This window comes from Haemaphysalis longicornis, unplaced genomic scaffold (genome assembly GCF_048455015.1).
Source record: "Haemaphysalis longicornis isolate Haplotype H1 unplaced genomic scaffold, Haemaphysalis longicornis Haplotype H1 scaffold_13, whole genome shotgun sequence".
Lineage (NCBI taxonomy): Eukaryota > Metazoa > Arthropoda > Arachnida > Ixodida > Ixodidae > Haemaphysalis > Haemaphysalis longicornis.
The window spans coordinates 3,124-25,132 of NW_027526233.1; the positions used below are offsets into that span (position 1 = coordinate 3,124).

At 49.3% G+C, this 22,009-nt stretch overlaps 1 protein-coding gene across 4 annotated transcripts in view; it reads right to left on the reverse strand.

The window, feature by feature from the left end:
- Window positions 1-762: 762 nt before the first annotated feature.
- The window catches only part of LOC144164191 (egl nine homolog 1-like), a 59,802-nt gene continuing 38,555 nt past the window's right edge, over window positions 763-22,009 (reverse strand). For 2 of the 4 annotated variants that reach the window (XM_077694697.1, XM_077694698.1), the window contains exons 4-6: window positions 18,098-18,331; window positions 9,846-9,965; window positions 763-1,188 (exon numbers count right to left, since the gene is read on the reverse strand). In XM_077694697.1, coding sequence (XP_077550823.1) covers window positions 778-1,188; window positions 9,846-9,965; window positions 18,098-18,331 — 765 coding nt within the window. In that variant the 3' untranslated portion in view covers window positions 763-777. Of the gene's footprint in view, window positions 1,189-8,754; window positions 8,821-9,845; window positions 9,966-18,097; window positions 18,332-22,009 lie in introns of those variants that run through there. The other 2 variants (XM_077694700.1, XM_077694699.1) reach the window with 2 other exon arrangements.

Consider the following 22,009-nt stretch of genomic DNA (forward strand, 5'->3'; position numbering starts at 1 on the left):
TCACCAAGCTGGACCTCAGAGATGCGTACCAGCAGCTGGTGCTGGTACGACGTTGGGACTCTTCCAGTACATGCGCCTACCGTTCGGCGTAGCCTCAGCACCTGCCATTTTCCAGAGGGAGATGGACAACCTGTTCAGGGGCACGTGGCTGTGTACTTGGAGGACATCCTGGTGACCGGTACAGACAACGAGGACCACCTGCAGAGCCTACACAACAGCCTGGCACAATTACAGGATGCCGGGCTGAAGCTCAAGCTGGAGAAGTGCATTTTCTTGGCCCCCAGCGTTGAGTACCAGGCTGGACTGGCCCCGGCACCCCGCAAGGTTGAGGCGGTGCTCAAGGCGCCCAAGCCCCAGAACAAGAAGGAGCTGCCGAGCTACCTCGGCCTTGTAAACTTCTACAGAAGCTTCCTGCCGAACCTGTCGTCGCATGTAAAGCTTAAGCATCTTAAGCTTCGAGATGGACAGAAGTGGGCCTGGAAGAAGGAGCAGGACTTGGCCTTCCAGCGCAGCAAGGAGCTCATCACCAAGGCTCTTGTGCTGGTGCACTTCGATCCGGCCAAGCCTGTCGTACGGACCGTAGATGCGTCGCCGTACGGCGTGCGAGCCGCCCTGGCCCACCGGGAGAAGAATGGCCAGGAACGCCCTGTGTCATTTGCGTCCCGTCGGCTTCATGCTGCAGAACAGCGGTACAGCCAGCTGGACAAGGAAGGCCTGGCGCTCATGTTCGGGGTCGAGCGCTTCCACCAGTACCTGTGGGGCCGAAAGTTTGAGGGGTCACGAACCACAAGCCGCTGCTGGGACTGCTGGGGCATCACCTCGAGTGGTGCGCTGGGCCCCGAGGCCTACGACTACCGGCTGGTCTACCGTCCGGGAAAGGACCTGGCACCTGCTGACGCCCTGAGCCGACTGCCCCTGCCGGAGCTGTCTGCTGCTGTTCCTGAACCTGCCGAAGTGTTCATGCTGGAGCACGCCTACCCGGAGGTGCTGTCCAGATCGGCAGTGTCGCAGGCGACCAGCCGGGACCCAGTCCTGTCGCAGGTGGTCAAAGCGGTGTCCCGAGGGGAGGAGTTGGCGGAGCGTACATACAGCCACAAGGCCGCCAAGCTGAGCCTGCAGCAGGGCTGCCTGCTGTGGGGTTCCAGGGTGGTGATTCCGCAGAGCCTGCGGTCCAGGGTCCTGCAGTTGCTGTACGCGGGTCATCCAGGCGTGGAGAAGACCAAGACAGGGTTCGTACAGGTTTTCAAGAAAAAAATTCAAGGACTTTTCAAGGACCTTTCAAAAAATGGAAGAACACTACGGTAGATCAATCACGTTACATTTTATTGAACAGAACAAAGAAAAGTGACTTCACTTGAACTTATTGCACGTTAAACTTGATTCGACTAGATTGCACAGTTTCAATCGACTAGATGAAGTTCTTAAGCTCAGGGCAGGTCTTTAAGTTTGCTTTCTATTTGCTTCTTAATGCTGCTGAGTTATTCAGCCTTGGCTCTTGCGGTCTTTCTCAGGCTGTTTGATTTCACCACGTCCTTGATGTCAGCGGTTGCTTCAGCCTTTTCTGCATATTCATCTGCCTCAAGCTTCTTTTTCTTCATCTGCAGGCCTTCAACTTCTTCCATAATTCTCTGCCATTTTGTCTGCTGGAAGTTTTCCTGGCACTGTTTCTTTTGCGATTCCAAGTGTGCACTGTAATGCTGCCTCGCTGCGGACACAGCTACTCTGAGTTCTTTTGAGATAGGAACGTTCAGAGTCCCACCTGCCCTCTCCACTGTGTCACATATGACACAGTGTGAAACGTATGGCAAACCTTTCAGATTCTCTACGGAGATCTGGCGTTCGATGCTGAACCCCCGTTCGACAGCCCATGGCTCAAAACAAGCAACAGCCTGACTGCTTTCCGCAGTTCTTTGTATGAGGCATTGAAGCCCAAGAGGTCACGAAAGAACTCATCCAGCCTGCTTACGCTCCTTCCAAACAGACGAAGCTCGTGCTTAGACTCTTGCAGTAATTCAGTGTATTCTGCCAGTACACCTTCTCGTTGGCTGTCACTCAGTCTTCCTGCCATGGTCAAGACGTCCAACACCTTCCTTAAACCCACCAGGCACTGATCTGGCTTCGAGCACATCATCTGGGGGTCAAGGGAAGACAGGTTTCTAACCATGGACGACTTCAGGGGACTTCGTTCCAGTATTTTCTTGGTCACAGCTGCCAGAAATTGTTTACACTCCATTCTGAATTGAAATGCATCCTTCGGACTTGCTTTCGAATCTTTGAGTGCTTGTACGCATTTGGGGCCGATATCCACTTCATCAAGCGCAGTGTGGTTATTAGCAGGGGTGAGACAGCCGATTCAGATTTGGGAGCAGTTTTTGGAGCAGCGAAATCTCGATTTTGGAGCAGAAGAACCTTGATTTGGAGCAGAATGACGACATTTATTCCGTCACCTTAGGAGCCTTAAAATCAAATTTTTGGCAACTCGGGGGGTGGGGGAAGGGGGGGTGGTGCACTTTTTAATGGGGTTTTGAACGTACATAACACTGAAACAGCCTTTCAATGAAGTATTTTCTACTACAGTATCACAAGGCACGAACTGCGCTACCTTTTTACAAGCCATTTATAAATTCTTAGGCTCTATGCATAGATAGCATGGAGTGCCGTTGAAAACATTGAATCGAAAACTAAGCAATCGTAAGGCATTTTCATTATCATGTGAATGCTGAAATTATTATTTTTGTTATCCCAGACTCGGCTTTACACACAATTGTAGAGGCATGGCAAAAGTTGCGCAAAGCGAGGTGACAATCTTCGCACCCCACCAGCCCTCCCATTTGAATCCCCAAGGTGCGCATTGACTACGATCGCAATTTGAATAACGTTGGTATGTTTAGCCACCTCCCTCTTGGCATTAAATTTCACTTCAGATAGATAAACAATTATTACTAGCGTGCAATAATAGCCCGTCCCGCTATCGGCCACTGCTTGAACATTTTGCGGCTATGTAGCCTGCGCCGCCAATTCTGCAGTGTCGATCGTCTCATTTCCGCCACTCGCAAGCTTGCTGTCAAGGGCAGCAATAACTTAGCGTTTTATTATAACACCGCAATGAGTCCGAAATTTCACTTCACGCACCGCGCCTCTCACTCGAGGCCGAAACACGGTGAAATCACGGGCCCCACGTTGTTTTTGATGAACTCCCGTTCTGCGAGTCACGCAACTTTCCTCACCAGATCAAACGACTAAATGAAAACCACGCCACCCCCATTACCAAAACCACAGTAGAAATCGGTGAAGAGCACTCTGCCTGAACCACGAGCAACTGCTTCGCCCGACGGCCATGTTTTCCAATATTCACCACATCAAGATGGCGGCGCCCAGTATTGCCGTTCTGGAGATACGGCGCTCCGAAAATTGCCGTCTTTTCATCAATTTTCACCAGTAGTTTGTTGCCTGAGTACACATACGTATTTTTTCTACAGAACTTTACAATTGTTTTCCATGGGAAAACTTAAAAAAAAAAAACACAGAATATAACATGTGCAACCCGACATGGTGACCTTCGAAAAAACTACCGTATTTACACGATTGTAAGACGACTCGAATGTAAGACGACCCCCCCAAAATCGCATCTCAAAAAAAAAAAAAACGTGCGCATTTTACGCAAGGGAAATTTATTCACGTGGTTGCGGAGGATTACTCATCGTCGCTGGCGTCGCCCTCGCTGGTGCTGCTGCCGTCATTGCTGCTGCAGTCCCACAGCACGTCGTCGTCAAGTGTGAGTCACTTCGCGAACGACCGCACCACGGCATCGCGTGGTACAGCTGCCCATGCGGAGAGGACCCACCCGCACACAATAGCCAGGGAGGCTCTCCTCACACGCCCGCTTGGCGTAAGTTCGCGGCTTCCTGATGAAATCCACTCGTATTCGCGGCGCAGGAGGTCTTTAAAAGGCTTGTTGACCCCCACGTCGAGAGGCTCAAGCTGCACCGTCAAGCCACCGGGGATGACGAGCATGTCAGTATGCTCCTTCTGGAGCACCGCTTTTACCTTGGCGGTAAGGTGGCCTCTGAATGAGTCCAACACTAGCATGTTGGGGATGTCTTTCTTGAGGGATGCCCCCGGCCTCAGGAGCCACACTAGACGGAACCATTCCACGACCGTGTCGTCCGTCATGAAACCCTTTTCATTCACCCGTACCACCACGCCTTTGGGAAGTGCCTCTTTAGGCATCGTCTTCCGTTTGAAGACGATGTACGGGCGGAGTTTGGTGCCATCAGCCAAGCACGGCAACATTACAGTGAAACGGAGCTTTTCGTTGCCCGTTGTAAGTAGGTTGACATCGCGTGCACCCTTCACGCTCACTGTCATGTTGCTCGTCATGTCAAAGTAGACGGGAGTTTGGTCGGCATTGCCGATTTGGCCAAGCCAGTACCGTCGGGTGTCGCGGAGTTTGAGGAAGTGCCTATGGAAGGCGAGGACTTTCTCCTCGTATGCGGCCGGCAACTTCTGGCACACGCTGGTGCGGCGACGTAGAGAAAAACCAGCCCTCTTCATAAATTTAGACGCCCAGGCCCTACTAGCTTTGAATTGAGACCTTGGTATCCCTGCCTGAACAGCGTAGACACGGGCTTGCTGCGTGACCATTTCGCCGGTGACCGACAGCGATCGATCGCGTAGGTCAGTCACGTAGGCAGCAAGCTTCGTCTCTAGTTCCGGAAAGCGGCCAGACTTCGGCCCGCGAAAGCCACGGCGCTTGGAGTCGCATGAGAAAATTTCCTCGCGCTGAAGCCGCCACTTCCGCACCACACATTCACCGATTCCGAACTTCCGTCCTGCTGCACAGTTTGTTTCCTCAGCATGAAGAATAGCAGCCCGCTTAAACGCTGCCGTAAACGAGCGCCGAGTGTTCTTCGAGCCTACGGCACTCATGTCAGACAGAAGTGACTCGAGGAAGCCGGTCGTGGACACAAGCGACAGGAGCACGCAGCGACGCGCCCGCTTAGAAAATTGTATCACAAAGAGAAGCTCTTCCGTCAACTACCAATACCCCCCTACGGCGGCTCTTCCATCGATTATCGGTGCTCCCTCAAGAGCCGTGCAGTCGTCATAAAGGCACTCGTAATGCGCGCAGTAGATGCTAAAAAAAGAAAAGCTTTTGTATAAGCACGCGGAAAACTATGCGCTTTGGGTTGAGCGGGAAACTATTCGAGATGACAATCGAAGCAACCGGCAGCAGCCACGCGCGATCGTGATTAAAACAACATGGCGGCTGACGGAAGCAGCCGCTCGCAATTTTCGTGAGCACGTTACTCGCTTTCACGAAGCATTTTGTTCGTCTCTAACACGACCGGCTTTATCATCGTGGTCTCTAATAAACAAAATGAGTATTAGCGAATCCCTTTATTCAATGCACGGTGCAAACGTAGCCACTATCATATCACGTTGCTTAGTACACTTCTGAACGCGATAGTGGGAGGTTAGTCGCTCTAGGTCCAACTTACAAAAGGTGCATCATTTTTATTGACGCCAGAATGTATGAAATGGTTACCGTAACCGTGGAAATGAGCGTGCAAAGCCGTCCGCACCTCGAAGCACCCCTGATTTCTTGTCTCTCTTGTCGTTGCAAGCGGTACATGGTTCGATTTCAATTCTAAGACGACCCCCCAACATTGGATTGTCAAATTTGAAAAAAGGGTCGTCTTACAATCGTGTAAATACGGTATCTTGGGGACAATTTTATGCGGGTTTTTTATCTTTACAAACAGGATCACCTTGGGGGTGCTGGAAAATTATGCCGTCAGTAAGCATTTTTACCCACTGAAACTGGCGGGAGCGTTAAAATCCTTGGCTCTCAGACTGTTTTGGAGCAGTTTGGCGCAATTTTTGCAATTTTCAAGCTTTTGGAGCAGCCTGGCGCAGGAAAGCAGACTTGTATCAAAAGTGCGCAATATGCGCAGCTGTCTCACCCCTGTTATTAGGGTTATCCACCCTGAGCAAACCACCAACCCCCGCCAATGAAGACAACACTGAAGCCTTCATGAACTTTGCAAGGAGCTTCCGCACAACACTTTGAAGGTCTCTACCAAGAAAGAAGTTCATTGGCTTGTCGGACTGGTAGTCTTTCAAGAACGACTGAAGAATGGAAGCAACACTGAGAGCAAAGTTCAGTTTTGCCAGAGTCAAGGGGTCACGACAAAAGCTGTGCACATTTTCAAAGGATGCACACTTTGGTAAGCTCACCTGCTTACTCCTTGCAGACTCCACATAGTATTTCTTTATGTCATTCCAGAGAAGCAAAGCTCTTTCAATGACAAACATTGTGTTTTCCACCCATCGATGGGCCACAAAGTGCAGCGGAAATGTGTCCTGGTTGGTCACGGTCCCTTCGTGCTGGTGAGTCTCGGAAGAGTGCCCTCAGGCTTGCCAACAAAAATGTCAATGCCCCACTTGCTCGCTGTAACACCAGCCCTGGAGGCATGGTGGATGGCATGCAGGCCACACGTCCTCATGGTTTTCCTGCAAGTGCACTTGCATGTTCCTGAAGAACTTCAGGTTAACGTTTGGCCCGTCCATCCAGATCTGAAGAACCTTGCCAAGTGGCAAAGGCTCCAAGGCCCTTAGAAGCACTTCCCGAATATCCTCTGCCGTGGAATGCCCCATAATGTGTAATATCTGGTGGCCACCCTGTGTGACGAGTCCCACGTCCATCTGCTTCTCTTGCAGGAAGTCGTTTCCCGACTCGTCAAAAAGCACGACGTAATAGTCACACTTCTCTACCTCTTGTTGCATGCACGACAAGAAAAACGGCCTGAGCCCATGACATGCCACATAGGCGCGTTTTTTCTCCCCGCAGGAAAACGTCGCTGTCAGGAAACATCCGCTTGAACAAGTCTGTACGAGTAGTGGGAGGTGACCACTTTCATTGTCCAGAGAATTTCCGCATCGGTAAGCACCTCGTGTGATTTGCAGGCGCGGGGTAGATGGAGCCGAGCCAGTGGTCCACCCGCTTGTGCTTGTTGCCAGATAGTTCTGCATCGAGTTTCCAGCTGCCATTTGCATTATTTCACGGCGCTTAGAGCAGATTCGCCCATCGAAGCGATGTCAAACATCTTTCTGCAGCGTGTGCATTTTGCGCAGTGAGGGTCTGATGTACCCGGCGCAACCCAAAGCTTATAATCGTCATTGCTGAGCCAAGCGCTTTGAAACTTACACTTCCCAGGCATTATTCTGAACTATGCCATTTGAATGCACGAATCACTGGATCACTATGCGCACCATAAGCACACGAGGGAAGAAGACAGCACAATGTGGCCAACAGACAATGCCTTTTTAATGGGTCGCCAATAAATCCCGCTCAAGACGAATCCAAAAGAAGCAGTTAAATACTGTAAATTTAACTTATGATACGTGCTTGATTTGTGTAACTGCCTTTTCGTTACAAAAAACCATGCTGGTGCAGCTTTTCTTTTTTACGAAGACTCTTTAGCCCCATTGTGGCAACTTATGGCTTCTGGCCAACCCCAAAGTCGAAGCAAGCCAAAAAAAAATGGTGCAACCGCGCGCTTGTTTTTTTTTTCGCGCAGGAAGTTGGTTTAACTGGTTTGACCAGTTTGACTTCGCGATCCCAAAGTCATGGAAAGCGGTAAGCACCGAATTTTGCCGAATCCACGCTCAACCGCCATAAAATGGGAGCTGCACAACCGAGCCCGTGAAAACCCTCAGAATTCAAGGGTTTTCAAGGAAGGCAGAGAACTTCCAGCACTTTCAAGGCCTTGAAAACGCAACTTTCAATTTCAAGGGTTTTCAAGGATTTCAAGGACCTGTGCGCACCCTGCAAGATGGTGGCCCGGTCCCACGTTTGGTGGCCTGGCCTGGACCAGGACATTGCTCGCATGGTGCAGAGCTGCCAAGTCTGCCAGGAGAACCAGCGAGCCTCGCGCCATGTGGAGGTCACCCCCTGGCCGTTCCCGGAGAGACCCTGGTCCCGCCTGCACGTGGACTTCGGGGGCCCCTTCAAGGGCCACTACTTCCTGGTGGTGGTGGACGCCTACTCCAAGTGGGTGGAGGTACTGCCAGTCACCACTCCCTCGGCAGGAGCAACCATTGCGGCGTTGCAAGAAGTCTTCGCAGCCCAGGGGTTGCCGGACGTCATCGTGTCCGACAACGGACCTGCTTTCACAAGCGAGTAGTACCTGGCCTGGCTGATGAAGAACGGAATCCGTCGGATGATGGTTCCGCCGTACCACCCGGCGTCAAATGGTGCTGCGGAGTGGGTGGTGCAAACGGTGAAGGACAAGCTCAAGAAGAGCAAGGCTGGGGATTTCCGGACGCAGGTTGCCCGGTTCCTCTTCCAGTACCGGACCACACCCCACAACGTCACGGGCCGTGCCCCCTGCGAGCTCCTGTTGGGCCGGATGGTGAAGACACCGTTGGACGTGTTACACCCCGACCTCCGGTCCACAGCGCTCCTGAAGCAGCTCAAGCAGAAGCTGGCGGCTGACCAAGGTTGCCGTCCTTGGCTGTTGCCGGAGTCTGGGGCTCCGGTCTTCGCCAGGAACTTCCGGCTTGGTCCAGCCTGGTCCGCCGGGCATGTGGTCTCTCCTGCCAGTGCGTCGTCACTGCTCGTTCGCATGTTGGACAGGACCACGTGGCACCGGCACGCGGACCATGTGAGGCCTCGCCTGGCAACCTCAGCCGCCCCCTCAGGAAGCCAGCAAGCAGGGGAGCCAACTACACCGGCCGCTCCCAGCACAGCACCAGTGGCTGGTGCTACTCGCGCCACTGTGGTGCCACGTGCAAGTTCCGGTGACACCTGCAAGGCTGGCGGACGGTGCAAGAGTGACACAGGCAGCACCCAATGCTGCCACACCGACATCGACACCTGTGCTCAGGCGGAGTGAAAGACAGCGGAGACCGCCGAACCGCTACTCGTCACGGTGAGAGCCGTTGTTTTGTGTTTGTGTGGGACAAACAAACTTGGGGGTGAGGGTTGTGACAAGTGTGTGGCGCCCCCCCGACCCTAATATTCGTTGGCCGCTACGTTCGGTGCCCCCACCAGGCTCAGTGGGAAGCATTGTGCATGGCTGACCAATAAACCCTGACGAGCACAGCCGCTCTCGGTCAGTCACCGTCACCACCAGCACGCTGCGAGTCGTCACTCGGCTGGAGGGTACCCCGACCCTCCCACGTTCACGAATGCGGGCCAAATCGTGACAGCAGGCGTTTCCAAACTCGTCTGCACAATCCTCCCTTTATACTCCCATCCTCCACTTGCGCGATGATGGCTGCCATATCTCGTAGTGATAAAAACCTCCACTTTTGGGCTGGCGAAGGCATCTTACCGAGAGCAAACATGCCGATCGCTGCACACACACAACAAACGTTCAGCGGTAGCGGGCTAGCGTAGCCCAAGCCAAAGCCTCGACTTGAGCCACCATGTGTAGCCCCCTGGTGGTGCCGCTGCGAAGCTGCTTCCACGGCCACCGGCTGCGCGGTCTTTTGTAAACAAATATGGCGGCGGCCACGCAAGCGTGCTGTGGCAGAAGTTTACGCACTTCGAGTGCAAAAAAATGCATTTGAGCACTTTTTGGACACAGTGGGTAGGTAAAATGCTGACCAAACTTGCAGCGAATTTCGTTAACGCGGGATCAGTTTCCAAAAACGTTTCGCTGCAGCGAGATATAAAATACACGGGCGTCTATGGACGTTCGCCGGGGATGCGAAAATATTTCGTTGCATCGGGAATTTCGTACCGACGGGATTAGTATGTTAATTAGGGTGGAAAGTTGGGCAAGTTGGTACTGGGATAACTGGGACATGTATCACAGTGCAGTAGCACAGCATACCTGGACGTCCCAGTCCTTGTTGAGGTAGTAGATGCTGGTGATGCAGCGGCCGTCCTTGTTCGGGTTGTCCACGTGCTTCACGTAATGCGTGCCGCACCCCGGGTAGCACGCTATCATCGCCTGCGTCCATTATGTGGGAAGCGATCGTCAACGGACTGGCCACACAAACAACGTCCCTTGTATGCAACGTTGCTAACACGGCACACATAGCAAAACCAACCAAATCGTTCTCATTCTAATGTCTCTTGTAACGAGGTTTCGCTGCCACAGTCTCCCCACATCGCCTTATGCTGTAGAATTGAATCCCGCTACAATGATATCCACAAGGTGCACGAAAACGTTCGTTGTAGAAGGAATTTCGCCATTGTGATTTTGGAGAACAAGCTAAGGTTCAGAGAAAATGACAAGGCTGCGATCACTCCTTCAATCCCTCTTTGACAGGAGCAAGACTACGTTTAGGTGACTGGCACTTGAAGGGGCCATGCAGACAAACACAAGTTTGCTTGATTTGAAAGACTGCCTCGTCAGAATCACGCCGACACCATTCTTAAGGTAAAGGAAAAAACGGAATGGCCATGCGACCCACTAGCTCATTTCCCGAAACAGAACCTATGATGTCCCATGCCCAGCCGTGAGATTGGCTAAGGCCGGCAAGAGCAAACGCAAATCAGGCACGGTTTATAAGCACGGTTTATATAAGTAAAATATTCATTTTACAGCAATGCAAGTTATGAACAAACACGTAAACAACGCAGCAGTTAGTGCGCGACTGTGCCGACTGACACAGCCGCCAGACGCGCTGCACTTGTCTGACACAACACTGACCAACTGACACCACTTACATGAACATGTTTGGTGAGTCACAGCTTACGTCTTAGGAAATGAACCCCAAGAAAAATACAGCAGGTATAGAAGTCCAGCCAGAAGCTAAGCGCGAACACCAGCATTTCAGCTAACTTCAGCAGTATTTCAGGGCTGGGCGATAAACAAGACAACCAAATGGCTGCCTATGAGATGGTAGCAGCCCTGGTCAGCAGGCGATCTTAAGTTTCAAGGCCCTGCTCTGGATGCATCATTGTCGACGTGCCTTAAACACATGGGCGATTCCACGAGAGAACGAACATGCGTGTACACGACCATTTTTTGTTCATTCTGGTTTTTTTATTATATATGCGCGCAATATGGAAACCCCCGAAAATCAAGTTTGTTTTCTCCTGAGGTGCGTAGTTCGGGAGAAAAAAATGTTTGAATGTGCCCGGAGCGCAGCGGTGGTTTCGGCACCTGCAGATTTTTCCAAGTTTGCGTCTCTGTGTACGTCAAGGAGTACAAGGGGTGTGTATAAAATGTTTTGGGCCATAAACTAGACCAGAATGCTAATCTGTACAACGCAAAATCAGCGTCCTGCAGCGAACAAAAAATTAAACAAAAAATCGTGAAATCGGCCCAGACGATAATTTGTTAGTGTTTTTGACGCCCCCTATCTACATTTCTTCTTTTCGGAAAAACTTGTAAGTCGGCCATTTTATTGGCCATACGTATCTGAACGCGTAAACAAAAGATAGTGTTTGTAGAAAATTTAGAAGTACTAAAAAAAATTGAATAACTTCGGCTCTTTTTCAGAAATTGCGCAAATTCAAAACTCAATATAAAAAAAACCCCATACTCGATTTTCTTCGAAATTGCGAAAATAAGACTCCTTTACTTGGACAACAAAACTGTGGAAAAACATGTTGCATCATTTTGTTAAGAACAAAGTTATAAGGGGCCAAACATGGGGCTCGCGCGACGCGTCCTGGCGCGCCGCGGTAAGTTCTGGCCGCTGTTGCCGGACGTTGCGCGGGTGTACACGGGCGGTAATTCATATTCCACTGCCACATGCCGGCACGGTCAATCTCTTTCCAGTATTCCCAAACGAAAAAAAACTATTCTGGAGATTCTTCTGTTTTTTTTTTTTTTTTTTTGCCCGCCTCTGTTTCCCTAATTTGTTCTTTAACGAGCTAACTTTCTGGCCGATACCAGCTCGAAAGCGCTCCTTTGCGAACGCCACTCTTCTTATAGGGAAAGGAAAGAAGGATTCGAAACAACAGGAAAAGTTTTTCCGGTGGTTATATCGGGTAGAAGTGGTAGGAGTGGTCGAAATTTTCTATTATTATGGCGCTTCGGTCACAGCACGAGTAAATTACTGAAGGTATTTCAGTTTTTTCTCAAGAATATTTATTCAAGCAAAAAGACACAAGTTTGGAAATTGGCTGTCAGACTATCGTGATTAATTATTGACAGTCAGGAACACAGCAAAAGGCATACGTGTGGGAATACAACTCAAGTAAAATATTTATAATATCTGCACCACAGCTTCCTCGGGCGCTCATACAGTCAAGCACAGCCACTTCGCAGACGTGTAGTTTGCTCTGGAACGTTCGTACAGCTGATATTTCTTCTTGAAATGGCTGGCTGCACCGTCACTAACGTAAACAACGTAGCTGTACACAGGGGCACTTTCTTCCAGGCATTCGTGCACCTTGTGGAGCGAGCGCATAGCATGCATGTGCGGTATCGTGTTGCATGTGATCGCTAACTACTGCGAAGCTCTGAACTGATTTTCTTGTAGTTACAACGCACGTAAACAGTGAAACATGTGTTTTGTGCCAGTGGTACGACTGGACTTCATTTGGCAGAATAACTGTCCAATTTTCAGAGAAGTCGAAGTGCAGTACAATGCTTGATCGCCGTTCGCATATTTTCGCTTCGTTTATGGCAATGGCCTGGGTCCGCCTAATAGAGTCATGGGAAATCCACTTGGTGACCCATTTGCCTAGCTCCTTCACGAATGCAGCTGGCGGTAGACTCTTTTTTATCAGAGAAACAATTTCCCATACAGCGTATGTGACGTCTTCTTCGTCCGAAACGCTCAAAGTGGACATGGTAAGGTTGTCGGACATTGGGAATTGCCGGCACGCGCCCAAGAAACACTGCGTCGATGGTGAGGTGCAAAGAAAGCTCCTTTAAGTTGCTCATTCTTCGGTCAACCCCTGTAACATTTTGCAGGGCCAAAGCAGACAGGTCGGCATTCGCACAATAAACGCAGACGCACACTTCATGCTGGGGTGAGTGCAAGACTTGGGCGGGAATGAACTGTGGGTGGGTGAACGGGTCACACTTTTTTTTTCAGAACAACATCCGCTAGGCTTCCCCTGCCACATCTATCAGGATAAGAGTGTGCGGGTAGTCGAGCAAGCAAACACGCGCACAAATCCACGTGCAAACACTTAGGCACAAACGAAAGCATCCACCCATGAAAAAAAAAAAAAAACTTTTAAGGGGAGGAGTCAAAAGCAAACAAAAATATGGCAAGAGTAAAGCAAAGGGAAGCATCCGTTGAGAGCCCATCAACCAGTGAGTTGAAGGACAGAAAAGGACGGGGCAGTAGCCTCCCCTTACTGCAATTTTCGTACGCAAGCGTATCAAAATCGCTAGTAATACTGTAATGTACGCTTCGCCTTTGTGATATGTGACTAAACAATAAATATACGGCAATAATATGACAACAGACCGGAATTTAATAATACGTCAAGAAGCCAGGTACCCGACCGCACCTGATTCTCATTCCAGTAAAATAGGTTCGCGTGCACGTGGCGTCTCCGAAAAGCCTCCTACGGCCTCGTAAGCCGTGGTGCAGGTGTTTGTTTCCTGGTTAGTTATTTTTAAGGTCGTTCTCTCATGTTTGCCTCAAAGAATGCGGTGGGATACCCTGTACTGACGCCAGCGCACCATGCACCACCAGCGGAAATGCGCCCGTCGTGGTGGGGAACTGATTAGGGTCTGAAGGTCAATTCATTCCCTCCCTTGTAACTGCCCGAGCGCCATCTGTTTCGGTTGCCTGCGCATCGGAGGAAGCTTTGTTTTTTTTTTGTTTTGCATCCCGCAAAATACTGGCGCCGCAAAGGAGCGCTTTCGAGCTGATATCGGCCAGAAAGTTAGCTCGTTAAAGAACACATTAGGGAAACGGGCGGAAAAAAAAACAAAAAAAAACAGAAGAATCTCCAGAATAGTTTTTTTCGTTTGGGAATACTGGAGAGAGATTGACCGTGCCGGCATGTGGCAGTGGAATATGAATTACCACCCGTGTACACCCGCGCAACGTCCTGCAACAGCGGCCAGAACTTACCGCGGCGCGCCAGGACGCGTCGCGCGAGCCCCATGTTTGGCCCCTTATAACTTTGTTCTCAACAAAATGATGCAACATGTTTTTCCACAGTTTTGTTGTCCAAGTAAAGGAGTCTTATTTTCGCAATTTTGAAGAAAATCGAGTATGGGGTTTTTTTTATATTGAGTTTTGAATTTGCGCAATTTCTGAAAAAGAGCCGAAGTTATTCAATTTTTTTTAGTACTTCTAAATTTTCTACAAACACCATCTTTAGTTTATGCGTTCAGATACGTATGGCTAATAAAATGGCCGACTTACATGTTTTTCAGAAAAGAAGAAATGTAGATAGGGGGCGTCAAAAACACTAACAAATTATCGTCTGGGCCGATTTCACGATTTTTTTTTTAATTTTTTGTTCGCTGCAGGACGCTGATTTTGCGTTACACGGATTAGCATTCTGGTCCAGTTTATGGCCCAAAACATTTTATACACACCCCTTGTACTCCTTGACGTACACAGAGACGCAAACTTGGAAAAATCTGCAGTTGCCGAAACCACCGCTGCGCTCCGGGCACATTCAAACATTTTTTTCTCCCGAACTACGCACCTCAGGAGAAAACAAACTTGACTTTCGGGGGTTTCCATATTGCGCGCATATATAATAAAAAAACCAGAATGAACAAAAAATGGTCGTGTACACGCATGTTCGTTCTCTCGTGGAATCGCCCACATGATTTAGCGGGAGCATCAAAATTTTGGCTTAAAATGTTTAATAAATCAATAAATAAAGACCTTTTGCTGATGAAAAGAACTGAAGGCACTATAAAACACTAAATCTTTAGAACAAAGCAAACTTGTATTTTGTCTACATGGCCCATTTACCTAAGCGGAGTGCAAGTCGAAAAGCCGTGTTCGTTTTTCTTTTATGAAAAAAAATCATTGTTGTTGCATTTTCATTCTTGGACTTTAAGCCTGAAAAGGTCATGTCAAAATTCCCACAAGAAATTAGTCAATCGCCATAAGTAGAGAAAAGCCTGCCCTCCTCCTGTCCGTCCTATGCAAGAGCACGGCGCCCCCCCGCCATCTGCAATCGGTCGTGCGTGCTGTGCCAGCCGTAGTCTCGTATTTCCACGAGAAAATAGAAGAAAAACAAGAAAGGGAAGGCGTATGTGGACCGTTTTGAGTCACGCAGCCCGGCACCTGATGGCTGTCCGATCCGATGGCCATGGGCGTGAGTAGTACGGATCGATCGTTTTATGGAGCTTTCTCCGCATTTTCATGTCATGGCCGGTCTGAAATAGTGCAATTTCAATGCCCACAATCTGGGCACAAATGCTGAGGAAGGCAGGAAACGGGGCTTCAGAAAGCGTCAGAGAAGGCCGGCGTCCTGGACACTCCGATGGCCGATAGGCCTACCACCGCTACCATGGTCGTGCTATCAACTATGCTGCTGTGGAATTCATGTTGTGATGGGCCAAATTACAGGGCTGGAGGGCTCTAACGGCTTGCTATGCTTGGTAAACAAAGTTCTCTTCACTGTGGCAAAGTTTCGTACAAAGACAATCGAATTTGCATGAATACAAATGTCTGAAACTTTCAAACTCTTGCAAACTCATAATTTCCCTCAAAAAACAAAACTTTGCCAAGGAGGAGGCTCGTAGGAGGCTCGTACTTGGAAGATATGGAGAATCTAATATATCTACTTGAAATATTTCATGAAAGGAATTAGGAAAGCACCAGGGTATTTACAATGTATTGCAAAAAAATTAGCTATACTTTCATAATTTTTTTTTGCAAAGTTCAAGTACTTGCATGCAGTTTTTACCTAGATACTGGCACTCTGTGATTTCTAAAGAGCTAAATAGGCTACAGGAAGATGTGTTTCATGAATATTTGCTACACGTAAATGTTCCCACAAAAATCACTACATTTTGCTGTCCTGTATGGCATAACTCAAGAACTATTATTTTTAAAAATGCAGTGCTGGACCTTAATGGTCCAGCACTGCGAACAACACTGCAAACTGATTGTCGTGACCACGTCTATTCAAAATCCTTCAATTTGAACAATACCTTGGGAGCCCCTTTTCATGGAGTTAGCTCAAAAAATGCTCTTTCAAAATCAGTTTTGTTTTCATTTCTGCAATGAAAACGTGATTATTGACGCATGTTTGCATCACCCGGGTGTGGAAAAGGGCCGTGCTCATCGTGTGTCACTGCTACTGAAGAAGAATGCGTGCCACTCGCACTCGCTCTACACCAGCCTTCGGCTTTTGTCACCAGGGCACGAATGGTGAATCAGAAGACGATTGTCAATCGTCAGGTTTGCCCTCTGACAGTAATAATTCCTGAAATCGGCTGAAAATGTCAAGCAGTGCCTGTTTGCAAAGCTGTTTTATGATTTTAGGCACTTTTATTGCCTTTGCGCTTGTTGTTCTAAGTGGTGTTGCCGTTCTACTTACCACAGGACCATTGGCGAACAGTTTACAACAGTTTCAGTTTTGTTTCTGCATCACGAAAGTCATATTTGGCACTACTGAACAGTTACCCAGCTTGAAGCCTACCTGCCATGGCACCTGGAGCGTCCACGACTGATCCTCGAAAAAAGCATGCCGCTCCTGATTTCACCGAACCCTAACCCGATTTCTGCCATAAGAACTTCCGATGCAAGTCAAAAGATCACACTCAGTCTCCAGATATCTGTTCTGACGAGGACAGCACTTCACACACTCCTTACACACCGCCAGCTGTTTGCCTGCCAGTTTCATTTCCATGCGAGGGTATACCAGGGTGTCTAACGTTGCTGCTTAGTTGAACTGTCCATTCGGATGAAGTTTTCAATAACCTTTGTTCTGTTTCATTTCAAAAATGCGAGGTGGCGCTGCAATGCAGGAGGCTCGTAGTGCTGATCTTGTTTATCGCACAACAGCTACTCGACGAATTTCGCAGGGCACGAATATAGCGCATCGCACCTACTTCCAGCAAGCAAGGCCACAATAGCGAGTCAGAAGATAGTAATAAAGCGCAACTTTATGTTTCGAGAGATAACTGACACTGAACGTCAACAAGCATCAACCGCGCAGTTCCGTTTTCAACTTCATGCATGTTTTCCCGCATCGCGTGCTTGCACTGTGTTGTACTGTGCTGGCCGTAAATGCAAAGTCAGTCATTGACAAGATGTTTTTACATTACATTATGTGTTGGCAAATGGGTGCCTCTGATAATGTTACACCAAAGATTTCTTCCAAGGAACCACCCAAAATTGCCCATTTTGAAATAGAGGATGGGCTTCACTGCATGGCACGGGCACCACGCGTGCTAACATTTTTTTTATATCTGACAAACTATTTCGTGCAAGTAGCCATTTTTTCTAGGCACATTTTTTAAGTGTTTCCCTGCAAAGCGTGTATTCTAATTTTTTTCTACTACAGGTGGTTTGTTATACACAATTTCTTTATTATTTTTTTCGACAACCTGACAATAATGTTGATTTCGATATTTTTTTTCGCAACTATGATGAATGAAACCATTTCATAACTGGTGTTATTGGAAAGGTCATTAAATAATGTGTATTTTGTGTTCCTGTAATTAGTGCATGACCAATTTTTTTTAACAGAGAAACAATGTTTTCTTAGACCACTAAAAATCGGTCAATTTTCCCGCGGTCAACAAAGAGTTGAGACCCAGGCTCGCGTTATTCGAGAGTTTGGAGTGCCTTTTCACACTCCTTCATAATTAACAAACCACTCGTTTATACCAATGGCACTCGATCCTGCTCTACATCAATAGTATGAAGAAAAAAAAAGTTCCTGCGTTTTTGCAGCCGCCCCTTTGCATACGGGCGGCTGCCAAAGGGGTCCCACAAGGCTCAATCTTAGGCCTACTGCCATTTGGTATTTTCTTATTAAATACTGTATGAACTCAACCTCCATGCTACACTCCACACTGTACGCCGCCTCGTCTAATTGCACTCATGCAGACATGCAAAATGATTGTGCAGAGCAGCTTACAATGAGCTGCTACGACCAAGTCACCGTGCAGAGTGGTGCACACTGGTTCGGGCAGTTGTACTGAAAAGGTGTTCACTTTTGGGACAGCAAGGGACATGCCTTGGTGCGCTGGTTGATGCGGTAGTTGCGGAGCAGGCCCCCCCTGGGGCTGCGGTTGCACCGGGTGATGATGGAGTCCAGGGTGCGCACCAGGAAGCCCACCATGGGGCACTGGGGCTCGGTGCCCTCCAGCCAGACGATCTGGTCCCCGCGGATGATGCGCCCACTGGCGCCCCGCTCGCTCACCAGCTGGCCCTCGCGGAACAGACGGCCCTCGTAGTACAGGCTGCGCACCTGCCGAGGGGCGGGAAATTTGAAACCCCACTTCAAAATGTAGGCCGTGCCAGCACACCTGCTTCGTTTTAACAGAGACCAAGTGTATTGGCACGAAGCCTAGGAGACAAAAACTGAACTTTACAAAAAATTCGTTTAATAACACACCTTAAAGGGACACTAAAGGGTGGAAGCAAGTTGGCCTGTATTGATGGGCTACGTTGTCGCGAGAGTATAAAAACACCATTCTCACAACCAGGAGGTGTTAAATAAGGCAGGAAATGCTAGAAACATACGGGCTACAACACCCCGGGTTTGTGACATCAAAATAATTCTGCACGGCAAGAGCTCCCTGGAGGAGCATCTGTAAATGTTTTCCTCGTGTAGACAGTTCCTAAGTGGTTGAGAACGTGAAAAAAAATGTAAATCAGAACTTTCTGTGAGCTGATCTAATTAAAAAAAAAAGACTACAGCTCTTGTACACCCGGCAGCAAAATAAGCCGGGGCACGCGAGCGCGTGGCAAAATGCATCACCGTGATGTCTGACGTTGCACTTCTGGTGCGGAGACATTCATGTGCGCATGCGTGTCCAACCACGCTCGCTGCCCTGTCTTTTCTTTCACTTCAAGCAGCCAAGCTGATCACATACAGCGCTTGGCCATAGGGGTCACTTTCTTCGCCAACATGCCTCACTCACGCACGCTTCGGTGGTGAAGTGCAAGTTGCTCGCTCTGCCCCAACATGATGAGTTAACATGATGAGTGGTTGATTGTAGGGTTTAAAGCGGCGACGCAACGTAGGCGATGAGGCGCGCCGTAGTGGAGGGCTCCGGATTAATTTTGACCACCTGGGGATCTTTAACGTGCGCCGAAGACTCGTACACACGGGCGTTTTTGCTTTTCGCCTCCATCAAAAAAGCGGCCGCCGCGGCCGGGAGTCGAACCCGCGACCTCGTGTTCAGCAGCGCAACGCCTTAGCCACTGAGCCACCACGGCGGGTGACCACAGTTTGGAGAACGGGCTTCGGGAGATTCCCCTGATGTCCCCTGAAAAGTAGCTGGAATGGGTAATAGCAAATCGGAAGGGGTTACAGCAGTTTGGAAGGGCACGGGGAAATGTCCGACTCCTCTACAGCCCTGACCTGCCAAATCAGGATGGACATCAGACTACACCAATCAGAATTTTGCGGTCCCTGCAATCGGGATGCCGCTAACCTGCTGGGCTCCGAAGGCAGAGGAGGCCTGGCAAGGGGTGCCGACTCCAGCCTCTGCCCAAAGCCTGGTCCAACCACCCGCACCCTCAGCGGGCCCCAAATGAGTCGGTACTCAAAGGAGTTCTCCACCAACCCCGCACGCCTTCCGTGGTCTTCAAACAGATGGACACAGTCGAATCCCGCAATAACGAAACTGCCAGGGAAAGCCAGAAAATTCGCATTTGCGAGGATTTCGTGGCTGCGAGAATGAAACCAAACGACCGAAAAATCGGCCACAAACCAAAAATTTATTTCCTAAAGTCGGTTATATTACTTCGTGAGCCTTACCTTGCAGCCAACGTCCCAGTTCCGCTCTCACTGTACAAGTGGTTCGTTGCTAGTCGTCGTGTGCGCCTAAGAATGACGAGATCGTGTCAAACGCATCCAAAACCTTCCGTGGGTTCACCTCCTCTGCACGGAATCGAACCCGCAACCTCGTGCTCAGCAGCGCAATGCCTTAGCCACTGAGCCACCGTGGCGGGTAACAGTTAACGTCTCGCCCGTCTCGGCGACAATGTTGTGCCACATATATCCAATCGCACCTTTCTATTTTTTCCCTAAAACATGCAGTTGGTTGGTAACTAAAAATGAGCACATCAACACGGAAAGAAATTGAGGCAAGAAATAGATTATTGAATAAGTTGTGATGAGAAGTCACCTCACACAAGTTCTAAAGCAGGTATTGACCAAAAGAAAAACACGAGCAGAGATCAGCGGGATCGTGAGTTTGACAAAAAAGAACAAAAAAGAGGGTTGCAACATGCGTTTAACTGATTGACAGATACCGAAAGTTTTGCGTTTAGACAGCGAAACAGACGCTATGGTCCTTGTGCTTAAAATCTCGTTGCAATGCGTCCTTTATCAGAGCCAGGCAGACAGAGCAACGCAGGCTTCACCCTCGTCGTGCACTGCCAAAGCGTATGCCAGCGAGAGGAGTTGAGCATAAAATGTTATTCCTAGCGCCCAGCGCTCAATGCTCTCAGCTTTGCCAATTGAAGCGCACACCGGTGTCTCGACCCCAGAAGTGCAACGTCAGATGTTGCAACAATGCATTTTGCCATGGGCTCGCGTGCACCGGCTTATTTTGCCGCCGGGTGTACATTGCAGGCCTGCCTGCTGTCCTCACACTTCATGCTTCCAGTTTCATTTTTGAAAAGCATTGGTGCACAATTAGCAAAGTCGAGTGATTGATTGCAGGGTTTAAAGGGAGCCTGAAGTGATATGTAAACATTGCGGGATTACTTGCGCAAATTGTAGTCCGGAGTCCCCAGACCATGTTTTAACTACCCTGGGCGCGTTTACGCGATTTTATTTAGTAGAAAAATTAATTCGAAAATGCTGTCCTCCTCTCTTTACGCTCGCCCATTTTCTGCGGCGTTTTCGTGTGACGTTGAGAGGAGCCGAGCTCGCAATTGGCTGCGCTACTGCACGGCTCCCCTGCCTTCAGACAGTCAGTCGGCCCAGCGTTTCCCGCCGACGGGTCGTCGCAATTCGTTCGCTCAGTTGAAACGAAGCCAGGACACGTTTGTCAATGGTAGAATCTACCTTTCTTTACTTGGTTAGTTTGTACACTGTATCTAGCTCCAAGTCAAGGTCGCTTCACACAAGCGCTGCACAAGCGCACATGCGACGCTTCGCTGACTGGTACGCCAGTAGGAAAATATAAGGCCTCTTGAAGGCGGGAGAAGAGTCAGCGAAGTCAATATAGGTACTAAGGAAATAAAATCAACTGATATTTTTACCGTACAGCGTAAAACTAGGGTGCGGGAAGCACTTTTTTGCGCTGGGCGAACAAGCACAGCGGTCAGCAGCACGACTACGCATCTGCGAACGCTTTTCCGTCTACGAAATGCAATTGCTAGACGTGAGCTATTGTGGAAACTCGGGCGACGTGTACTGCACGAGCGCAATACAACAAATAGTCACCTAAGCTGCTTGAAATGCCAAAACAAAATAAAAGTGTAAACTGGTTGTACAATATATACCCTATATTACCAAGGCCTGCGGAGCCCGCTCCGTGGCCGAGTGGTTTGGGGTGTTAGGTATGCCACCGCAAGTATTTTGCAAGTCAGGAGTTCGAATCCCCGCGGGTACGTGCTTTTTTTTTTTCTGTAAGTTAACTTTTTCGTTTTCCGCCGTTGTTTTCTATATTGAGTTCACCTTTTTTTGGGCCGCAACGTTCATGGCTCCACGAACTAGTTCGCAAAACGCGCGCAGGCTGGCACTGGCGCGCTAGCGGGTTCTCGTTGGCGTGCTGTTGCCATAAGCACCGACTGCTTGCAGGCAGTGGGCACAGGCCAGAATGAACAGACCCTTGGCCTGGTGCGAACACGCTTTTTACGATACAGGCATGAGGGAGGCAAGCTCCAAATATGGGGGAAAAGCGCATGACATTTGGGCGTCTGCGGGTACGCGGAGGGCGTTCATGCACTGCGTAGGTCTCGGCTA